Source organism: Uloborus diversus, chromosome 5 (genome assembly GCF_026930045.1).
Source record: "Uloborus diversus isolate 005 chromosome 5, Udiv.v.3.1, whole genome shotgun sequence".
NCBI lineage: Eukaryota > Metazoa > Arthropoda > Arachnida > Araneae > Uloboridae > Uloborus > Uloborus diversus.
In genome coordinates this window covers 109,714,956-109,738,638 of record NC_072735.1, presented here as the reverse complement: position 1 = coordinate 109,738,638, position 23,683 = coordinate 109,714,956, and the positions used below count along the sequence as shown (strand labels likewise).

At 32.8% G+C, this 23,683-nt stretch overlaps 1 protein-coding gene across 1 annotated transcript in view; it reads right to left on the bottom strand.

Annotated features, from left to right (window-relative positions):
• The window catches only part of LOC129223074 (uncharacterized), a 122,315-nt gene that overhangs the window by 51,661 nt on the left and 46,971 nt on the right, over nucleotides 1–23,683 (bottom strand). The window contains 5 exon segments of the mRNA XM_054857640.1: nucleotides 1,020–1,072; nucleotides 8,334–8,430; nucleotides 10,552–10,656; nucleotides 15,932–16,005; nucleotides 18,848–19,010. Of these exon segments, the coding sequence (XP_054713615.1) occupies nucleotides 1,020–1,072; nucleotides 8,334–8,430; nucleotides 10,552–10,656; nucleotides 15,932–16,005; nucleotides 18,848–19,010 (492 nt within the window).

Genomic DNA, 23,683 nt, shown 5'->3' with positions numbered 1-23,683 from the left:
CAATTAGCGTACCGCGGAATGAATTGTAATCAAATCCAGAGAACGACGTAACACGTAAGCAAGCGATGTTTGTAGTGTGAAGACAGCCCTAGACACCGAACTTTGACGTTTTTTTTTTTCATATTTGTGACTTGTGTTTATGTTCGTTTATATACTGTTAGTGAACATTAAATGTGTTTCGTCAACTATTCTTTGCTTTTATTGTTTAATTGGGATAATCCCCCCTTTTCTCTCTCTGTATATATATATATATATATATATATATATATATATATATATATATATATATATATATATATATATATATATATATATATATATATGTATACAGGTTTGTGTTTGTGTGTGTATGTATGAAGAATACTCGTGTGTGTATATATAAAGAAGATATCTGAAATGCAACTGTACATTCAGTAAGGCTGTAATCCTATAGTTTGTTCAGAAAACTGCAGATACACACTAGATGCCAAAAATTACGAAACGTACGTAATACTTATTAGCGCATGACAAAACACTATTTTGCTTTAACCTAATAGTTGTTTCAGTATAACCTTTTGCAGTTTTCTCTTTTAAAAGTTACGATAAAATTGAAGAAAAAATACATTGGGAGACGAAAATTGGAAAGTTATTGCATACACACGTGTTTCGGAGTGACAAAAAACTCCTTCTGCTAATGCAGAAACATTATGAGCTTCCAACTCTAAGCAACAGTTCCCAAAAAAGGTCTACTGAATGCTGCAGTTTTAAACACGAACGTTTCTGTTATGCATTTATTTATTCTCAAAATCACTAATAACAAACACTTTAAATGACACTAATAACAACCTATTTGAACTCAACTATGATTTTAGATAAATAAATTTAAAAAATAATAACTCTTCGTAATCTTTTTGGCAATATTTAAAATTAAATACTATAACTTATTTAACATATTTTTAAAGGAAAAAGGCTTTAACTTATCTACCGAATAAATTAAAGCCTCTTTTCGAAAACAGTACTGTCATAGTTAGTGAACTCACCCATATATTCGTCCATATTTCTTATATCTTTCTATTTCAACATCTTGGGCTTGCTGAAAAGAAAAAAAAAAAAAAAACATGATTAAAAATTTAGTTTCACCTTTTACAAATCTCTCGACAAGCTTTGCTTATGAAAAGTGTCGTATCGAGGGGGAATGCCGTTTTTCGAAGTATTTGCTTTAGTAAAGTAAAAAAGACGCAAATTTGATGTAAATTGAAGAAGCTGTTCTCTAAAATCTGTTTATTAAATTGAAGCAGGTATAAATACTCCAAGGTGATTTTTTTTGGCGAAATAAACATCCGTCAACCATGGCACCTACAGTGAAATAATATTTGCGTTAGCCATTAATAAAAACTTTTCCCAATTTGTGCGCTCTGAAACAATGGGAAGGAAAATAGCATACGGACCAAGGTAAAAGAATTTCAGCAAATCAACATTTTAAAACATTAAACTCCAAATTTTTCATGGCGTCTACCCTAAAAAAATATTTGCATTACACCATTTTTTTTTTAAACTGCAGCACTGCTTATGACATTTGATGAAGTATTAAGAAAGTTATGACGTACCAAAAAAAAAAAAAAAATAATTTGAATTTTGATATCTTGAATTCAAATTATGTTTTTCGCAATCACGAGAGTGTGTATGTAGGCGTGTGTGTTTTTGTGTGGGGGTATGCGTGTTTGTGTGTAGGGGTATGTGTGTGTAGGCATGTGTGTTTGTGTCTGTGTGCTGGCATAAGTGTGTGGGTAGTTGTGTGTATGAATGTGTGTGTGGAGGGGTATGTGTGTGTAGGCATATGTGTTTGTGTCTGTGTGCAGGCATGAATGTGTGGGTAGTTGTGTGTATGTTTTTGTGTGTGTGGGTGCATGTGTACGTGTCTGTATGTATGCGTGTGTCTATGTGTGTGTAGGTGTATGTGTGTATGTGTGCGTGTGTGTGTAGTTGTGTATGTATGCGCGTGTGTGTAGGACATGGATGCAACGTGGAGACGGCTTTCACTATAGGAGCAGCATCGTGAGGAGCCCGTCGACGGTGATGGTGCGGAGGGTGGCGGGCGGTAGGAAAATAAAATGATAGGACGCCAAAAACAGTCAAATGAAAGCAATAAGAAATCGTGATTGCTCAAAAAAAAAAAAAAAAAACGAATAATAACCCAAATTTCTGGGGAAAAATTTACGTAATTGCAAGAGTGTAGCTATATAAGTTATACTCAAACTTAATAAAAATCCGTGCGAATCAGAATTTGTAACCGCAAAAAAATGATGCTACATATGGCACTAGTTCTCTGTTACAATATAAATGAATTTTAAACTCACCATTGGATAAATTAATCATTTCTGTTCTTAGCATCTTGTACTTAATAATATTTGTGTTTAAAATGTTTGGTTTGGAAAAGAAAAAATTGTGGGCGAGAACAAACACTCTTGATTACTTTTCTTTTATTGCAGAGGAAATCCTTAAAAGTGGTATGGTAGCAAACCTTCTGAATATCTTTTTATTTCTGGTTTATCTTTTCCCTGGGCAGAGTATAGTGGCAAAGTGGATACCACAGTCAGAGCTCTTAAAAGATATCGTTCAAGGAATTCACCATAAAAGCTTCATAACTTATTTTTAAAAATGCAGTGTAGCTTCAAAAGAAATAATAATATTAATAAATAATCGTAAGAAATGTAATCTAAGTTCCAATATTAGTTAAATCAAAGAAAATCACAAAAACAGTATTTCTATTGATTCACTATAAAGTAAACAAAATAAGATGAAAACGAAAAGGAAACGCTTCCTAATAATATACACATAACGCAAAATAAACGGAAACGAATGGGTTTGATTGCGTTATGAAAGGAAAAAAATAATTGATAATGTTTTTAAAAAATTTTATGATGAAGTTCTTTTACCTTGGTCGGTATGCTAGTTTCCTTCCCATTGTTTCAGAGTGCACAAATTGGAAAAAACCTTTTACTTTAATGCTTTGCAAATGTATAACTGATTGCAAACAAGAAAAGATACTTTCTTTTTTGTTATCTGAATTTCTCGGTCGGTAATTGCGTAAGTGTTTGATATGCGCGTGCAAGATTGGCGAGAATACTAAGATTTGTCTCTCCTTCCCATCAAAGTCATTTAAACTGATGAATTTTCAGAGAGAGAGACAAGGCAGCCTTAGCGAGCTTCTGAACATATGAACTAAAAATTAGGAGTTATTCACGATTAAGCGCATACAACATTTTTGATGTGATAATAACTCTTATAGAAACAGAAATCTCTCTACAACAACTTCCAGATAGCCAAATGAGATGAAATAAGTTATTATTATTATTTTTAATACAGAATTTTGAAATTATTTCATTTCTCTTAAGCCTGAATAAAGCCCTCTCTGAAATTTAGAACCGTTCTCAACTGCAGTCATCCAGTTTAGGTATATAAAAATGGATGGTGTACCTTCTTTCTATGTGTATGCCACTTACCGATGATGTAAAGCTAAAAACAGCAATGGTCTACTTACAAGGTATTCCTTTGTGAACGACAATAAATTTCATGGCAAGAAAGAGCGAATGCTGACTGGCAATACATCTTCATATTTGGAAAAAGTTGTTTGTATTTATTACGTTTTGACACGAAACTTACAATTTTATACATTTTTTCTCTCGTTTTGAAGTATAAAATAAATCTTTTAAAAACATATCGAATTGCGTTCAAGATCGAAGTATGTGTTTCATAATATTCGAAATTTCAAGTGGTTCTTACGCATAAAACATGAGGGCCACTCCACAGTCAAGGGCATGACAAAAAGACGCTTAAGTTTCATTAGCATTTTGTCATATCTCTTAATATTTGAATTGAACAGTGGTAAGCACATCTTTACATTTCATACAAAGATGCTCCTGACAGAATTATATTTCTATTAAACAACTTTGTTGCTAAAAATTTAATTTGTTTGTATGCGTGCGGGACATCAAAAGTCAACTTCTTGTAACTTACTTATGAACTAGTTAATATTTTTGCTCCACTGATATATTAATGTTAAAATGAATTGTAGATTTTGACAGAAAAAGTTCTAATTTAAAGGAAACGTATCTCATTTGTTGAGAAACGATAGTTTAAAACTTTGAAAAAACGTATGTATTGGAACATTCCACGAAAAAGTAGTCAGTTTTTCCGCACATAACGGTTTATGTTATATTTCATTAAAAAGTAATTACAGTCAAGCCCGCTTACTGGAATATCGGTTAAAAGAATATCCCGCTTAATGCAATAGATTTTGAATGTACGAGACCGTTGATGCCTACTATTTTAATCCCGTTTATTGTAATATCCCGCTTATTAGAATATTTTTTCTTGGAAAATTGTCTATTCCATTAAACAGGCTCGACTGTATTTAAACGAGCTGATATGTGCGTCACATGACTTCCTTTTACTCCAATTTAATGTCATTTCCCCATTACCGACATTTTAAATTAGATTCAATAGTTTACTCTCTAAATATCACCACCAATGGCCAAATTAAAAGCAGATTTTAAAAAAAATTGCCAAAGTTGTCGCCAAATTATAACACCACTTGAGTATCCATCGAAATTAACAATGATTTCCCCTCAAAAAGGGACAAAAGACACCTTTAGAAGCACGCGAATGCAACCAAAAGGGGAGGTGCACAACTAGACCCCACTAGGAGTCTACGTACCAAATTTCAACTTTCAAGGACATACCGTTCTTGAGTTATGCGACATACATACGCACATACGCACATACGCACATACATACGTACATACGGACGTCACGAGAAAAGTCGTTGCAATTGACTCGGAGAATGTCAAAATGGATATTTCGGGTGTTTATACGTTCTTAGGCACTTATCCGCGTGTGTGTCGGGTTCACGAATATAATGCTTCCTTTTTTGTAAAAAGAAGTAAAAAGTAGTGAAAAAATCTTTTGCTCATGGAATCACACATTCGTTTGTAATTTGTTAAACAATAAAATTTTGTCTTTACCCGTTTAAATTGTTATTTTTAATAAAATATATGATGCGTCACGTGCGGGATAAAATTGCCATTTTCCGTGGAGCCTTCATTTTTTTAAACACAGTATTATTTTTTTTCTGAAATTTAGTACCGTTCTCAACTATAGTAATTTGACATTTGATTTTCTAAACTGAAATCCGATGTGCAGTTGATAAAGAGTCAAGACAATTCAAGAGACTGGATATGGCAGCTAAACTTCAGTTTGGTGATTTCTACTATTCATTACGCAAATGTGGCACCTTTTTGAATTTTCTCAGAAAGGCAGCTTTTTACTGAAAAAATGACAAAGTCACTCTTAATTCAAAAGAGCGAAAAAATAACTCTTAAAAAGGGTGAAATCCATTGCGGGTGCATTCATTCTTTCTGAGTGCTAGCTTTATCGAAAAAAGACGCTTTACGAAAAAACCAAGACTAAAACTTTTCTTTATTCGCGTGAAATTCGGAAACACTCCGTTTGATGAGCGAAATATGAAAACATTCTTTAAAAGAAGGACTCAAAAAATTTTCATTGGTTCGATTCTGTCACGTGATTTTGTTTAGGGAGAATCTTCTATACCTCCACGTTAGGCTTACCTAACGTTGGTCGCGAGTACCAAGTGGATGTCGCTATCTAAATGTCTTCATTTAATGAATTTAAACAATATTTGTTGCCGAATGAGGTTTCTGAAGGAAGTGCACAAAAACTGCATGGTAAGTGCGAAGAATTTTCTTTTTTATTAAAACTTGTAACTGTTAATATTTCGTGAACTGCTCGTATATCATTACAAATCACCCACGTGCAATGTTACGGCGAACTTTTTGTAACTTTTTCTTCCAAATGAATGAAACTTTCATCAACAATTTTGTTTCGGTTATCGAATCAAAAATAGGACATTTGAAACTGTCGTTACCATCTTTGGTGTGTGTACTGTATATATATTTTAGGCAGGTGTTACAGACCCGACCATGCGCAAATCTATAGGTCGGATACCGAATCCGCTCCCGATGGTCGGAGCTCCAAACACTACGTATATTTTAAATTAATCATATATTGTTTGTGTGTATAATAAACTTTAAAGAGTATCACAAACTTTGTACAATACACTCATTCATATGTGTAACATCCAATTCATTAATTAAGTGTCCTGAGGGGGAGGGGGTGGAAAATTCTCTACATACCCTTGCTTGGAGGGGGGGGGGGTGTTAGATCCATTCTTACTAATATTTTCCAAGCCGATATTTTATATTAGAAATCCGCGGTCAAGTGGTTTGGCAAATATTATATTTCATTTGCTTCAGGAAGGTAGAAGTATGTATTATAGGATGAGCTGTTTTGTGTTTCAAAGAATGAAACGTGTAAAATATAATAAAAGAATCGCTCTGTGTTTTGCATGCCTTATTTTTAATTAGTATCGCATCATATACAAAAATTATTTGTCGAAAAAACATTCGGTCTAGATTCCTTACAATAAACATTTCTTAACTCAAAAAGGTTTTAAAAAAATAATAATGATAGTTAATTTAAGAACGATCCCAGTGATGTAATATTTGTTATTTTATTATTGTGAAGAAAAAAAATAATCTTACGTAAGATGGGGGGGGGGGGGGAGGAAATCTTACATACCCTTACATAGGGGGAAGGGAAGGTCAAAAATATTGCCAAAATTGTCCTTACGTAATTAATGAATGGCCCCGAAGAAACAAAATTGAATTCAAACGTATCTTGTCATAATTTATGAGTGACTTTTTAAATTAATTTGAACTGAGGTAACTTTTAAAACATTATTAATGTTAAAAGGCACACCGAGAATATCAATATAGAGTTTCAAAATTTTAAATCTATTTATTTGGAACTGTGTGGGTTTGTTTAATTTTATTTTAATCTTTAAATTCGGAAATGTACGTAATATTGCACGTGGGTGATTTGTAACGATATACGAGTAGTTCAAGAAATATTACCAGTTAAAGTTTTAATAAATTAGAAAAGTCTTCGTACTTACCATACAGTTTTTGTGCAACCTCTTCGGAAACACTAAAAACAGTTTTTTTTCACACTTTTTTAACCTAATTTTTTTTTCAAATGAAATAACAATTTTAAAAACAGTTTTAAATTCAAATACACAGCATAAGCACATGAAAACACATTTAAAAAACAATTTCACCGAATGAGAGTGAAATGATTTTATCTATTTTATTCTAAAAAAGAGTGAAATAGCGGCTTTCCAAAACGGAAAGCAGTCACTCATTTAAGATATTAATTTAGTCTTAAAAAAAGAGTGGAAAACACTTATCAAAAGGGAGTGAAATTAGCTTATCCAAATGGAGTGAAAATAACCGCTCCGCAAAAGGAATGAAATTCACTCCTATAAGGAAAGTGCGTTTTCGAAACTGTAAAGGAGTGAAAATTTACTCAGTCTGAGTTAAAATCGCTGGAATTTTTTAAGAGAGTAAACTTTGTTGCGTTTATTATTTAGTCTGACTCATTTCATAGTCTGACTTTCTATCTACTGAGGCTTAACCTGAACATAAATAAACTTGTCCATGTTCAAGCATCAAGTTACTTGAGCCACACTACATCCGCTCGTGTTTTTGAGCCGTTTAGCACATATAAAGAGCACGTCAACTCTGGCTTTATCTAAACGATATTCGTTTGGGAAATACATCGGCTTACTGCCTACCGCAATGTCTGCAAAAAAAGTTTTTCTAGTACCGGGGGAAATTCAAAAAAAAAAAAAAAAAAATCAAAAACGGCAGACATCAATGAATACACACAGAAATTGATTTGGGCTCAACGAAAAGTCTAAATGTGTACACACGAGAGCTTTGTGGAACTAATCTCATTACTCACCGTGTATACATATCTTTGCATTTCGTTAACAGCTGTACATTACCAACAAACATGCGTATTTGAAAGAGAAGGAGATTATTCAAATAGTAAATAGAACACAATTTTTTTTTTTAGTCTTTAAATATCTGTTAAATGCTCTATGGGTATGATATCAACACTGAAAAAAAATGTTAGCGTAACATTAACAAATTTAGTTTTTTTATTTACTAGTTAAGCATTCATAAACAACTGATGTTCAGTAGAGCCCGCTTATTGGAATATCGGATAAAAGAATATCCCGCATAATATAATAAAATTTCGATGTACTACACTGTTGATGCGTGTTATTTTTATCCCAGATAATGGAATATCCCGCTTAATAGAATAATTTTGTGTGGCAAATTGCCTATTCCATTAAGCGGGCTCGACTGTATTTAGTTTTCTCATTTACTGATTGATAGTCATAAACAGCTGTTGTATAAAAGTGCAAGTACCTTTGTAAACCCTCGCCAGAGAGATCCAAAAAAAGGGAGAGGCTCATCGTAGACGACTCCTCTTTCTTTCCAGTAATTGTGTCCCCTCGTAGTTAGCCTGTAAGGAAAAGCAAAACGTGCAATTAACAAAATGGAAAACAGAATTCTTTGACCCCTGATTACGAGACAACATTGAAACAGCCATTAAGTTTGAACAATGATGATGCCTGCACAATTGTTTGGAAACAACGTAGATCTCTCGGATTGTTCTTTCCATATTAACTAGACTTACTTCCCTCACAAACAGTTTAGCTTCAAAAAGTGCCGCAAGTGTGATAATGGAGTTTGGTTTCCAAGGACAACCCGAACATAAATTTTCGAGAGAGAAGAGCAGAAATTCCCAATTTCCGAATGGAACTCCAAATTTTGCCAAATGATGTTAATTTTGCAGAATCGTCAGACGAAATTCGCCAAATCATGGGTTTTTAGGAGGTCACAGTGACCTCCCGTAACCTCCCATCGGGTCGCTCTTGCTGGTTTCATATACTACACACTATCGATTAACCGCGGAATTGGATGACACGGGTACCGCGGATAATGAAAATCGCGGATAACAAGATAAAGACTCAAAACGTGGTGTAAATAAGGAAAAAAAAGTACCAAACAATAGTTTTTAAGCAAAGTGTGATACAACGTATGAGAGCAAAAATGTTTGCAGTACGTTCATTCAAAATCAATTACATTTTATGTACCACAGCATATAAAAGCAGTAAAGAAAGTGAACGATAACACCCAGGTAAAGTAATTTATCCGCCAACTGTACCTCACTAGTCTGAAGGACATGTGAAGCGAAAGCAAAAAACGTTAAAACTTACCACTTTTTGAAAAAATCCGTCATTTATTTATTTATTTTATTTTAATTATTATTATTTTTTTGCAGTCGCGTATAATCGGAAGTTTACTGTACCCCATGCTTCCTTATACCTCAACTGACCCTTCCTTTCTTATACAGAGGACCATTAAAAATACGTGCGAGTGTACGAAAATTAACGTCATATATATTAAATAGTTCACCCATTTTAACTAATCAAGCTCTAATTACAAGACATTTATTTCATATATTCCAGGGGTTCTCAAGCGTTTCCGACTCGCGGCACCCTTTAAAGAATTTCAATTTTTTACGGCACTCTAGTCTATCCCCAATATATATACATATCGAAACTCTCTCCGGGGTTTTGAAGCCTTATTATAACAAATATATTACCATTACAGCAACAATGCCAAATTTGCTAGAGATAGAAACTGTTCAAGTTTCGTTTTCGAAATGTTCAAAACATGGACCTTTCGTATTGCGGCAGATATAAAGTCTAATTCTTATTTCACTCGCTGTAACGGGACACAATCAATCTTAGAAAAAGCGATTGTGATATTTTAATTCAAATCTTGAAAATCACGTGGCCCATGGGGGAAAGAGTTCACTGTTTTTGATGTAACACCGTAAAGAAAATCGCTTGGAGATAGGTCAGGAGAGCTCGGTGGCCACGGACGAAAGTGATTGCCGTCAGCAGAATCTCGTCAAATCCAACGATTATGAAGCTGGTTATCAAGGAAAGGGGGAACGTCTGTCAGATACGGGGGAGGGAGGGGGTGCTCTTGTTGGAAAATTAACTACCATTGATTGTGACATGTTACAGGGAAGAGTTCTTTATGTTGAAGATGTTTCGTTCAGTTTCATAGGAGATTTTTAAAACTTTGAGGAACTTCTTACTTACAATCGGGTGTTTGCAGTTCCACGCTATAGCATAGTTTAGTGTTTAGTAATCACCAATAACCTTTTTTCCCCGGATACAGATAAATATTTATTCCACACACACTTTTGGTATGATTAAATATTTAGACATATTTTAAAGGAAGCATGTTTGTTGCTGAAAGGAAAAAAGAAAAAAAAAGAGATTAAATAAATTTTGAGAAAGAAAGAAAAGAAAACGACTTTTAGAGCTGGATTGAATAGGAATAAATCTAAAATAGAGTATTTAAAACAGCAAAAGGAAAAAAAAATAGTTTTAATGCTCAACAAAATAACAAGTATTTAATTTAAAAAATAAACAAAACATTTTCTCACAGATGTTCCTTCTCAGTCATGCACCTATCAGGCTGTTTCATAATACTTTTAATGAAAAAAGAAATATATAAAAAAAGTTGAAACATGAAAAGAAAAATAATTATAACTCTAGCTTACCAATAGAGTAAAAATATTGTGGTTAATCCTAAAATAAATGGGGCGAGGATTGGCCCGAGCAAATGTTGAATTACTTCCATGTTTCTGACGGCACCAATCCGTTTACTAAGCAAGGAAGAGACGATTAGGAAGCTTTTTAAAGAAGTAAAAGTATTTCAAGGGAAATTAACCTTTAGGAGAGTTGTTCTTATCATTTGAAAAGATAAACTACATCTCAAATTTACAATATTATCTGCAATATCTTTTTTAATATAGCTTTTAACTGTGTTTGGAGCGGTTAGATAAATATCTCATCTATGCGATAAAAATGTAAATTGTTTCACAACGTTTTTCAACTGCTGCTTTTAATAACCTGCTTTTTTTTAAAATCTGCGATACGAATCCCAGATAAATAATTTATCAAATATTCTACATTTTTGTTATATCATTTATAAAATTAATGAAAGGAATATTAGTAACTAGTTCGGATAAAAATGTGAGCTATTCAAAACGAAAAAATGTATTGAAGTCCTATATGTTAGGGTTTGTCTATACAAGTTGATCAAAAAAAAAATGTATCATCAAATTTTCAAAGAAATGAGAGAGAACAGTAACAAGCAATAATCATGCAGGAACCTATGGTCGTAAACGCAATGTTAACGCGCTACATGCACACGACGCGAAACAGATAGCAAATAGTGATAAGTTATTACCCAAAGGCAATTATACAAAATATTAAAGTTTTCAAGAAATATTAAAAGCAGTTGTTGAATTCTGAGCGTAGAGTTACTATCCTCAACTTTAAAGAATAGATTTAAAATTTTTAAATGTTTCTTACAAAGATGTATTAAAGTTGTCTTTGTGCAATAAATTTGTTTGGTGACGCTAGAACAAATGAAAATAAAACTAATAAAAGAAAAGAAAATTGCGTTGTTTCATTGCATCCTTAATTTTATTTATGTTATTTTTTGTACTGTAAAACCCGTGAAATTATTCCTTTGAGTACAGCTAAAATTGTTCATCCGTGTTTTATTTAATTTAATTCTGCATAATTTCCAAACGTAAATTATGGGAACAGCTAAACGTAATTCACAACTCTCCCGTTCCAACTAATTCAGTTTGTGTGTTATGTTTTATTATTTACAAGTGCATTGAGAAATGTTTCTTGAGCTTTTGTTAGTTTTTTGAGCAAATTCTGATTTATATTGGTTGTTTAGTCGATTCAATAGATCGCTATTATAGAATATATTCTCTGTCATAATCCCTGCGTTTTGCTTCTAGTTTTTAATTGTTTTCAAAAACAATTAAAAAAATAAATGAATTGTTGACAATCAAATAATTTCTAGTCTTAACTTAAGCAAGCATATACTTGTAGGCGTTTTTAAAAGCTTTTTTTTTTCATTATACGTGCTCAATATTGCTTTTAAATTCGAACATAAGTATTGAAAAAATTTAATAGGAAATAAAGAAGAATTCGTTTTTCTTTTATTTGCGCAATACATTAATATTAAATAGGAAGTCAATGTCGTTTTTTTTTTTTAAATAAGGGTAGGTAACTGAAAAATTTGTTTTAAATTTCAAGAAGTTTTCCCTCAAATGAATTTCAAAACGAAAAATCTTTAAAATAAAATATAAACGAGCTGATGTGTACATCACATGACTTTCTTTTACGCCAATTTGATGATAATACTGATTTGGAGTAAGCAAAGAAACTTTAAATATTTTTACCCCAAGTTTGTAGCGAACTGAAGCAAAAAAAAAAAAAAGTTTTATACAGATTAATTTTCACAATATTGGACATTTTAATGTGATTCAATGGTTAACATTCCAAATATAACCAGTAGTGGCCAAAATAAAACCAGAAGTTAAAGAAAAAAAACCCCGCCAATTTTGTCGTCAAGTTGACGAGAAAACTTGGCTACCAAAAGCATGGCGATATATTGCCAAGTGTTTGCTAAATTATAACACCACTTGGGCTTGCATTGAAATTAACAATGTTTTCCCCCAAAAAATGTAAAAGACCTCCTTTGAAACATCCGAATGCATCCAAAAGGGGAGGTGCACAACTAGACCCCTCCAGGAGTCTACGTACCAAATTTCAACTTCCTAGGCCATACTGTTTTTGAGTTATACGAGATACATACGCATATACACACATACGCACATACATACGTACATACAGACGTCACGAGAGAACTCGTTGTAATTCATTCGGGGATCGTCAAAATGGATATATCGGGTCTTAATTCGTTCTTAGGCGACCACGTGTGGTCGGGTTGAAAAAAAAATTCAGTGTTCATTCGGGGGTGAGCAAAATAGAAATTAAGGCCGATTTTTGGGTGGAAATTTTTTCGTGAATACAATACTTCCTTTACTTTGTAAAAGGAAGTAAAAATGTTTTCTAATTCTAAGGACTATTTCTAAAAGCTTGGTTTGCATTAAAAAGTATGAAATAAGATAAGTACAGTAAAACCTGTAAAGTTGACCACCCTTGTAAGTTGACCACCTGTCTACGTTGACCACTTTTGTCGAGAACGGAATTTGTCCTATCTCATATAATGAAGGAAAACCTCTGTAACTTGACCACCTCTCTATCTTGACCACCTGTCTATGTTGACCACTAATGTAACGCAAATTTGGTTTGGAGTATTGTAAAAAACCCTTTGTAAGTTGACCACTTGGTTTATTTTTTAAAAACTTTCTTCAGAAAATTACTTTATTTTATTATTTATTTATTATTATTATTTGATAACTTCCTAAGAATGTTTTTAATGTTTTGATGACAGACTAGCATTTTACTAACTAAACCAGCAGCATAAAGCTTATGCTGCTCTTTATTCTCCAAACTTGTTTTTCATTTGTTGTTCTATTTGAGATAGCTTTTTGTATTCTGTTCAATGAAAGTAGATGTCAGTAGAAAAGTTCAAAATCTTTTCTTTCAGTTGCAATATGTTGTGGCAACACAGGAATTGTGCAAAAAGAGCTGACCCGGATCTATATATTTTGCCCTCCCCCCCTGCAACAAAATATGTAGGACCCCTCCCTAGTGGCCAGCAGTGTCTATTTGTAAAGTGCACAAGTCTTAGTGCTAGTTTTTTTCTATTTTTTCTTCAATTTCTAGGGCCGTTAGCCCCTTTAAGGACGCGGGTCCCTCGCACTGCGGGTACACAGATCTGGGCCTGCTAATGAGTAAAGTTACTTGTTTCTGGTGCAAAGGATTAAGAGATAGGACATTTTAATTTTGCCTTTGTGAACTGGGAGAGTCGAGCTTGTTACTCTTTGTGCTATACATAAAAAGGCTTCAAAAACAAAATTAGTTGAACTTGAGATTAATAAAAAGTATGAAATATTAAAATTAATTGAAAATGGAGAAAGCCAGAGAAAATTAGTTGGCATATATGGAATTTCTAAACTTACAGTGTCTAATATAGTTAAAAACAAGGAAAAAATAACAAAATTATTTGAATAGTATTTTTAATTATTGTTTCACTTTCAATAATGTTATACACTGAAAGTCAGTTGAACAGAAAGAGTAAGGGTGAATTCCTCAAAAAATGAATACATGATGCAAGAAATGACAAAAAAAAAAAAAAAAAAATATACCGTCCTTTATAAGTTGACCACCTGTCTAAGTTGACCGCCAAAGTGCTGCACCGCGAGTGGTCAACTTACACAGGTTTCACTGTATATGATTTTCTGATTAAAACATTAAAAAATTGCAGTTGATCTTAATATCTTTTTATTTAGGATAATTTTACTGCAGCCAATAAAATTTAAATTAAAAATTGAGAGAGGAAGAAATTTCCATGATTAAATTGAAAATTCTCCTGATATCCACACGTAAATTCTTTTATCCCTAATGTCTTTTAATTTTATTCATTAACATCTTTTAAAAACTGTTCTTTAAATATTTTCACAAACATATAAAAGTATAGCTATAATATTTAAATAACAGTTAGTCAAAGACTTTAATGAATGAAACTAAAACAAAATAGTAGGAACATGTACTGAAATTGAAAAAAAAAGAAAGGGAGATTATTGTCCATTCTCTTAATGACTAGAAAATATCTCGTCAAGTTATGACGGGTGAAAATTGCTTCTACCTTTGAACGAATCAATTGCCTGTTTGATGATATTTTGATAGTTGAAATTTTAACCCTAACTCCAGAGGATTAACCCTAAACTCCAGTAAATAGCGTTTATTGTTGACCACGTTTTCGTTTCTTCATTCTCTTAAAATGACAACTTTACCAGTGAAACATTTAAGTTACCTGATCGAGTTCAGCCCTGTCGAAATAAAGCATTTCTTTGCTTGTCATTTATTTCCAAAAAAATATTATCAAATGATCATGTCGTGGCGCGAGTTCCATTGTTTATGACGTCAGCGCTGCTCGATCATTCACTACTATATGTATGAGTATTTTCTGTTTGAACTGAAATGATAACTTAGTTGCATTGTTTGCAAATGTTTAGCATAAAATAAACCGTAAATTTGATTTTGAAACATGTGTTCGTATTATTAAGAACTGAAAAAATAATGATTTGAATTGTTTTATCTCTACTTAAAAGCTAAAGCTTTTAGATTCTATTTTTGTTAATTATTATTTATTTCCTGAATGGGGTCATTTCCAAAATTTTAAAAGTACTTTGTTCTGAAAGAGCATGCTTAAAAACATAGGATCTGACCATTTTTTAAATAATTTGTTTAAGTTTAATATTTTTAAAAAATTACTTAAATCGGCACGCTTTCATTGTTTATGCTTCTGCCGATGACATCACTAATGATGAGATGCCATTCAGTGTTGCCATTCACAGGTCAAAATATTTAATTCGTATCTTTATTCACGTGTACTGGCAACGATATGGTTGATAGCAAGCGTAGAGTGCAATATTTAATTCGCTTCTTGATTATCATAACGTGGAAACGCGTTAGAAAGATGCGGCAAAGTGCATCATTTGTGACGTCATCAAGACCGCGCCTTGTTTGAAAAATAGGATATTTAAAAAAATAATTGAAAAATAACTATTGGTAAAATGAAAGTATTATCGGGGTCCATGTAATTTTTTTTGCTCATTCTATCCATTTCAGTGACTAAAAGTAGTACTTTTGACTGAAGGAAACAACCCCATTCAGACAGATCGAAACAAAAAGTTTAATTTCCAATAAAATGACGAGTAAAGATAAAGTAAATGAAAGTAAAACATAATGCTGTATATAGAGGAAACGACTTTAATTTAAAACAAATTATTTACAAAATATCTGACAAAATGATTATTATTTTGAAGTGGGATGGAAAATTAATGTTTAAATGCGAAGACTTATTCACAGATGCTACTATCCAGTGGGCAACTTCTGTTCTGTAAAACTAAGTGCATTTAAGTTAACTACTGCCCTTGTCATTTTCTGATTTCCATTTCAACAATAATATTCTTAGGTTGAAGAAGCTGTTGACCAATATAAAACTCCAAAGGAACCTAGAAAAGCAAGCACATATATAAGTCAGTAAATAAAGAACTTATCTGTATGTAACGTGTGGGTATAGCAGGGTACTGGACAACAGGATGAATTCATTAATGTTTAGGTTGCAAGAGGAAAAACTCTTAAATTGACTTGAGTATACTAACTGTTATTAGTGCAAAGTGTAAACCAGTTTTCCTCACAACTATTTTAACAAAAGGAATTATTTTACTCTTGGTGCGTTAGAAGTCATATTATCAGGAGCAAATTGCACCAGTAGTAAAATTGACAAAATATTGTTTCTGAAAAAAAAAAAATCTTCATGAGTATATGAAGATACATATACTTAGATTTATAGTCACAATTCCCTCTGGGGATGGAGGGCTTATTACACTGCTGTGGCGCTCCTACCACGACCCCCGGCATGCTTTTGCAAAACATTTCCACTTTCAGCGGCCGTCTTTAACCGGGAGATGGCACTTTTTTATACACACATTGCAGCAGCCATAGTGGTGACACTTGACCTGCTTCCAGTCGTCCAATCGCTCGTCCGCGATCGTAGATACTCAAATGATGTCTTATTGACATTTTACTCTTAAGTATTTCAAGACCCAAACAGAATTTCAGAGAAAACCTTTTTTAACATCCAGCACTATTTTTGTTAAAAACCAAACAGCGTGAATTTTCGTACGAATCTTGAGCGTGTATGTGTTATCTTTTATACAGATAACGAGTCTTGATCTACCGCGCCATCTGAACTTGAATTTATTTCCATTGGCCAGGTGGTTGAGATACAATTTTGCATAAATCACTTGTTCCTTAGCAATTGTCAAGCAGTGTACAACAAACTAATTACCAATGCAGCAATAGCGTTGACTTTACTGAAGAAAGATATTAGAAGAGTTTTGTCTCGCAAATGTTCAGTAAGTAAACAAATCAGAGCCGGATCTACGATTTTTCCAAACCGGGGCAAAAACTTGATACTGCAGCCCTTAATCCATCTTCCTTCACGTTTTTATCAAGTTTCAAGGGAAAAAAAACAGAAATAAGATAAATTTGCCTTTCACTAAAAGCTACTGCACGGTGCAAGGGCCCGGCCTACTCTATATTCGGCACTTTGCTCTAGATTCAACAGGAATTAGTAAATGGAGCAAGTTCAGTTATAGGTTTAGTAAAAGCTGATGCTGATACTCCAAGTCACGTGAATGGTTGACACGTTTTGCGTGAAACTAGCGAAAGAAACCTGATTTCTTCCAATGCTTTGCTTCAATATCTATCGCGTGACTAGAGGTCTGTGGTTCACGAAAGAAAGTCTTCACTCCCTCCAATTTATCTCTTCTCAATGATCCGGCACTGGAACGAAATGTCGATGTATCGAACAGGATCTGGAAATTTTCATGCACCTTTTAAATTTTGTAGTAAGTTACCGTCCTAAAGCCAGGGCTAAGGCAGAAATACTTAAAATACACCGCCAGCTCAGTCATTCCATCCGAGGACTGCAGTTTCGTGCTTTTAGCACTCATCAGTCCGGAATAGGAATCACATGAGCTGGAGGCGAAAAATCTCTTAAGGGTCAATTAGGGGGGTAATTAGAACTAAATTGATACTACTTCATGCATAGACACCGAATTTAATATGAGAATGGGGTCGTTTCAAAAATTTTAAACGCATTTTTTTTTCGGAAAGAGCATGCTTAAAAACATAGAACCTGACCATTTTTTTTTAAATAATTTCATTAATTTTAATATTTTTAAAAAATTACTTAAATCGGTGCTCTTTCATCGTTTAACGTTTCTGCCGATGAGGGGGGCGGTTGATTTTTTAACTTACCTCTACTATGTATCTAGTTTACGCATTTTAGGGGGTGGGGAGACACACAACATTTTTATCTGACACAACTCGATTGTTCAGAATCATCCAAGGAGATCCCCGAACCTATTCCACTGTTTTTCCGTTGAAAAAGTTATTCTAAAATTGTGCTTTAGATCTTAAAATCCGCAATAATTCCGGGGCAATGTTTCAGAACCTCCCTCCCTCTAACATATTCGTCTAAAATTGCCCTTTTTTGGAACTTCAGTTTCAAAAAAATTCTAATGGAAGGTCACGGAACCCATTTCTAACATTAACACTACCTGAAATGTTTACAGTCGGTGTTATTAAGATTTTAATTTTGCAAAATACCCGGAGAAGTCTTCCAAACTCGTCCTTATACCATAACCAAAGACCATTTAGAATAGCCCTCTTAAAAATTCAATTCCTAAAAGCTTCCGGAAGAGAGATTCGAACCCCATTCCTTTAATAAAGGTCATCTTATACGGCCTGCACTAGCAATTTAGAACTTTAATTTTGAAAAATTGCCGATTCATAATCCCCCAAGGGAGAGGCCATCTTCCTCAACGCCCCTTCCTTGTATCCGTCCTTGGTATCTGGTGTATCGGACATAAGCGACATGAGCTTTAATCAGCTACTAATCATTTTATAATTTATTAAACTATATGATTTTTTTAAATTTTTTTGTAGTTGACTATTTACATTCTACTAATTATCATCTGTGCAAGAATTTTCCGTTTCAGGATTTACATCACTAACGAATAAGGTAAACGCACATAGTAATGGCCAGTGCTTCCGTAGTAGCCACTTCAAGGTTTATATTTTTAAAAATATCATTCCAGATCTCCCAATAAATTGCGGGAGACTAAAAAAGCAGATAATTTTAAATTTGAACTTTTTATTTCAAATTCTCTGATGCATGAATTTTTTAAAACACAATACGCAAATGTTGCATTAAATTTAAGCATATGCACAATACACTGCAATAGGCTTCAGCATTGTAAAAAGAAAATACTTTTATTTCTTTACCTGCGTTTGAGGACATTTTTTGATTCTAAAGTTGCTGAGAATGTGAGCAAGGCAAACCTTAATTTGAATGAGTGCAAATCGCATGCCTATACAATATCTAGGACCTGCTCCAAAAGGCATATAAGAGTACTGACTCCGCTTTGCTCGCTCCTCAGAATTGAATCTACCGGAGAAAAGTTATTTAATTCCATGTATCATAAAAGAGTTTACAATGACATAAAAATACATACGGCATAAATTCTTCATCTAATATTTATTGTAAAATGAATTAAAAGTAGGATGCACCAAACATTCGATTGGGGTATTCGGTATACTGCCTTTTCGGCAAGCAAACAGAGTATTCAGTTCGGCCGAGTACTTAAATGTTCAGCAACCGAATAGCAAATAAATTTAAATGTTCGACAAATTATAAACTAATAGGAGAATGTGGGACTCTGCTTTTAGCGCCACCTTTCTAGTAGGCAATATTTTAACTATGTAGTTACTTATGTAGTCTATTCCAGTCAAGGAAAAATAACCTCTGAAAACCAAAGAATATGATAATACAAGCAATTTCCAAAAATTGATACGCCTGTTGAAAAATTTTGTTGTAGATCAAAAAGTATTTTTGGTATTATTAAATGATAAAGTTCTTTGAAATATTAATTGACACCTACTAAGATTCGGTGAAATATTTATTTGTTTAAAATTAAGCCTATTTGTGTTGTAAATGCTTTGTACAATTTGGCATGTCCATGCGGGGCAAAGTGGATGGGGCAAATAGAAATAGTCCATTTCATTTTCTTATTCTGTCTTTTATAAAATTTCTTACATATTCTTTCTTTAGTTCATTTACATTCCTTTATTTAATAATTCCGTTATTTAATCATTTATTCATTCACTTACATTCTTATTAATTCATTATTTTATTTACTCACTCATTTATTTATTTTTTAGTTTATTTTTTCATTTCCTCTTTATTTATTCATTCATTCTTTTATTTCCCCATTTATTTGATAAAAAATTTTTTTGTAATCGAACAGAAAATATTTCAATAGAAAAATATTTTATTTTTCACTTGCCTCATGGAAAAAAAAGGTGAAGAATTTAAACCTATTTCTCTTGAGGAACAAACTTAATAAAAAATAATGTTTCAATGCAAGTTTTACTGTAAAATATATTGTTCTTTCTGTAAGTACCGTACTTTTCAGATAAAATTTCCAATTTGTTAATTTAAAAAAAAGTAAGTTATCTTAACTATTTCACTTTGCCCCACATTCCCCTACATAATTTTTTTTAAACGAATGAAAGTGACAGTAGATTCGCACAAAATTCAAATTGTTACTTACTAATATCACCACATTCAAATTAATTTTGATGTAAGAAAAAACACTCAGATTTTAAATTTTGTTGCTTTTCAAGTTTTCTTAAATCTTAGGACACATTATATTAACTTTACGATTACTAACTCATTCAACTTAGAAAAAACCCTCCTAATATTAAGTATTCGGTAATATGTTGAGGTTGATCTGCTCCCTATCATTTAAATAAATATACAGCCAAGAAAAAAAAACAACTATTTCGAACATTTAAAAAGATTATTAGAAAGTTTTAAAGGTAACACTTGCATCTCAAATTTTTCAGCATTTTAATTTTGAAGTTTCACACCATATGAAACATTAAATATTGTTAGAAACATTAATTACTTTAATCACAGTGATCAAAGTTTAAGAAAGAACGGTAAATTAAAGTGAAGGAACATTAAGTGCTTTGTAGTTTCTCGTTGTAGACTATTACGTTTTGGTTCATAAAAATTCCCTACTACTAAAAATAGACGTTCACAATCTTTTTTCTTACTTAAAATTTTCTTCCAAATATTTGGTATGCGGTATTCGGAAAAATTATGTATTCAGTGCGTCTAAGGGTGAATACAGGGGGAGGGTGATGGGGGTAATATTATATCAATAAAAACGTCGGTGCTATTTTTCATCCACATTGTGTTCAAACTACTTATGAATAAAATTTAAACAATTTCAGTACTTTTTCAATTCATTAATTATTTATGAAAGTAAATATTTGAAGTACTGATTGTTTTCATTGCTTATAAAACTAATTAGTATTGTTTTTGCACTGTCGGTGCATTATTCCTGGCCAATTGTGTGCTTTTTATTGACACTCAAGCAGTTTCAGAAATGTTTCGTACCCGAAACAGTAGGTTCTTTTGTTTTGGAGGTGAGAGAGAGAGAGTGATTTCTCAGCGTGGCCACGCCCCTCCCCTCTCTCCCTGAAATGGTCAGCCCCTGAGTGCATATCTACGTGAAAAGTATATATTTATGTTTTGGATCAGTCACAACCGTTATTTGTACAACAACATCAAATGCTAATACTTTTTTAATTGCTGTTAAAGTTCTATGTTCTGAAAAAAAAAATGCTTTTAGCAGAAAAAAGAGAGAGAAATTATAAGTCGCAGGAAACGAGATCACGAGTTTGCTAAGGCGAGAGACGGCTTCTGCGAAATTATGGTTCAGAAAAAAGTTTTTCCTACACATGATGTCCGAAAAATTACGACTCTATTAATACCTGGTTCAATCATCAGTCCTCTCTCGTTCGGGCAACGTTAGGATGACATAGATAGATAGATACATACATAGATACACTCGGATTTTAATATTAAGATATAATCTTCTGAATATTTTCATACTGACATCATTAACCAGATTTTAAATTTTTATAGTTCCTGTGAAGAAAAAGAATGGCATATATTGATATGCCTTAACATACGTTAAGTGGTAGCAATTATTTGCTTTTCTTCGAGCAGAGCTTGATGTGCTTGCTATGATAATGAACTTTTCAAAAATTAAAGCTTTCCCTGCTTCAGACAAAAGTGTCATTACTGCTCTTTTATTCCAGTAGTTAGGAAAGTTGCTTTGTCCAAGGACGTTGTTGGGGAAATTCCGGATATTGTCGGGAGAGATCAAGTGAATTGCTCACTTGATGCGTCTCCCTTATACCCTCTCCAATTTCTCACGAAGTTTCAACTCCGTCAATCAACAGGTAAGATTCTATCACTTTTTTGATTTTTCCCAAAAAAAAAAAAAAAAAAAAAAAAAAGCGCCTGCAACTGTTTTTCTTCTGTATGTTGCAGTTTGTATTATTTGTTAAACAGTCGGACCCCGGTTTAGCGAATTCATCGGGACCGAAACTTTTATACGTTAAATCGGGTTATTCGTAATATCGGGGTGTGAAAAAAATTGCACTCACTTTATCTAAAAGCTCTAATAAGCAACTGCAAATAAATATCCAAAAGAAGAAAGTTTACACTGTTTGTCCAGCATTCCACGAATTATTACACTCTATTGAATTTGAAATTTCTGAGTAACAGATGTTTGACGATTTCCTTGATACTTGACTCGAAATAGTTCTCTTTCAACTTTATGAAGAGAAGAAGATACTGTGTCATTTACAGCCTGCTGCATGAAGCATGAGATATGTTTTTAGTTTCCAGGCCATGTAAGGCATTTGAAGAAGTAACAGCAAAGAAATAAGTCTGTGGTAACAGCTTTAATGGGAGTTTCATTATCCCTTTCTGCATCAGAATCACTATTCACTGGTTGCCCCTCGCCCTTCAAAAATTGCAGATTCCAATAAAGTTCTTTTTCTGCTTCAGACAATATGGATATGTCATTTGGAAAACAATCCAACATTTCCTAACTCAAATTAACAAAAAAAAAAAAAAATTCGGGTGTTCAAATAATTCGCTGGATCGGGGTTTATTATTCGTTAAATTGGCATATTGCCTTCATAGTCGGGGACAAATAAAAATTCGCTAAATCGCGAAACTCGTCAAATAGAGGTTCGTTACAGTGGGTTCGGACTGTAGTTGGAGGTATCATGTTGCCTTATGTATTGAAACTGCTGTTTCTGATTTTTAATGTCTTGAAACTGTGGTCTTGTCGATGTGACAAGTTTGTAAAACCGAATGGATATGTGTACCTTTGTTCCCAATTACACATAAGCCGGTGCACCTAACGGACGGCTAAATTTTAGTGCTCTCGGGAACATTGCCTGCAAATTGTTATTTAATTTTAATTTTAAATATGATCATGTATTTATTACTTTATTTGTTCAATTCTAGAAGCAAATCGATTAAGTATTAAGAATAATCAATTATTATTATTAGGAAGCCTCTTGAACTGCGAAGTTTTTAGTCTTATTTACCTAAGCGGATTCCGTTCATGAGTCCTAATAAAACTTTTTGTTGGGTTAATCTAGTCTGAGTCAGGGACTAGTCTTTTTTGCAATGGGTTAATTTTTTTAATGGTTGCAAGTTTCAAATAAATTTTAGTCATTATTTACATAGATAGCCATACTGGTCATGTATCTAGTTTTAATGTTTTGAATAAAAACTTATTAGACTCTCTTAAGAGTAATAATTGTTTCTTTACAAGAGTATACTGAAGTTTAAAAATAAGAATAATTAACTGATGTTGGGAAAAAAAATCCTTTTTGAAGTTCAACCATGGTTGTATCTTTTGTTTGCAGTAAAATAAAATACTTTCGATCTATTTTTTTTTAGCATGTCCTTCGGTACAAGGACAATGTTCATGGAGTGAACAGGGTGGTGTTCCTACGGAAAAAAATGTCTTGAAAAACGATTTTTTTATATTTAAAACTTTGAAATTTTCAACTGACAAAAATGATAAATAAGATTATAAGTTGTAAGTTTTAACGGAAAAATTTCGCTACCGATTATCCATTCACAAAGATCAACAAAAATGGAAAAGTATCATTTTTACCGCATTTTTATTATTACTATCATTATTATTATCATTATTATTATTCGCAATATTTATCGGT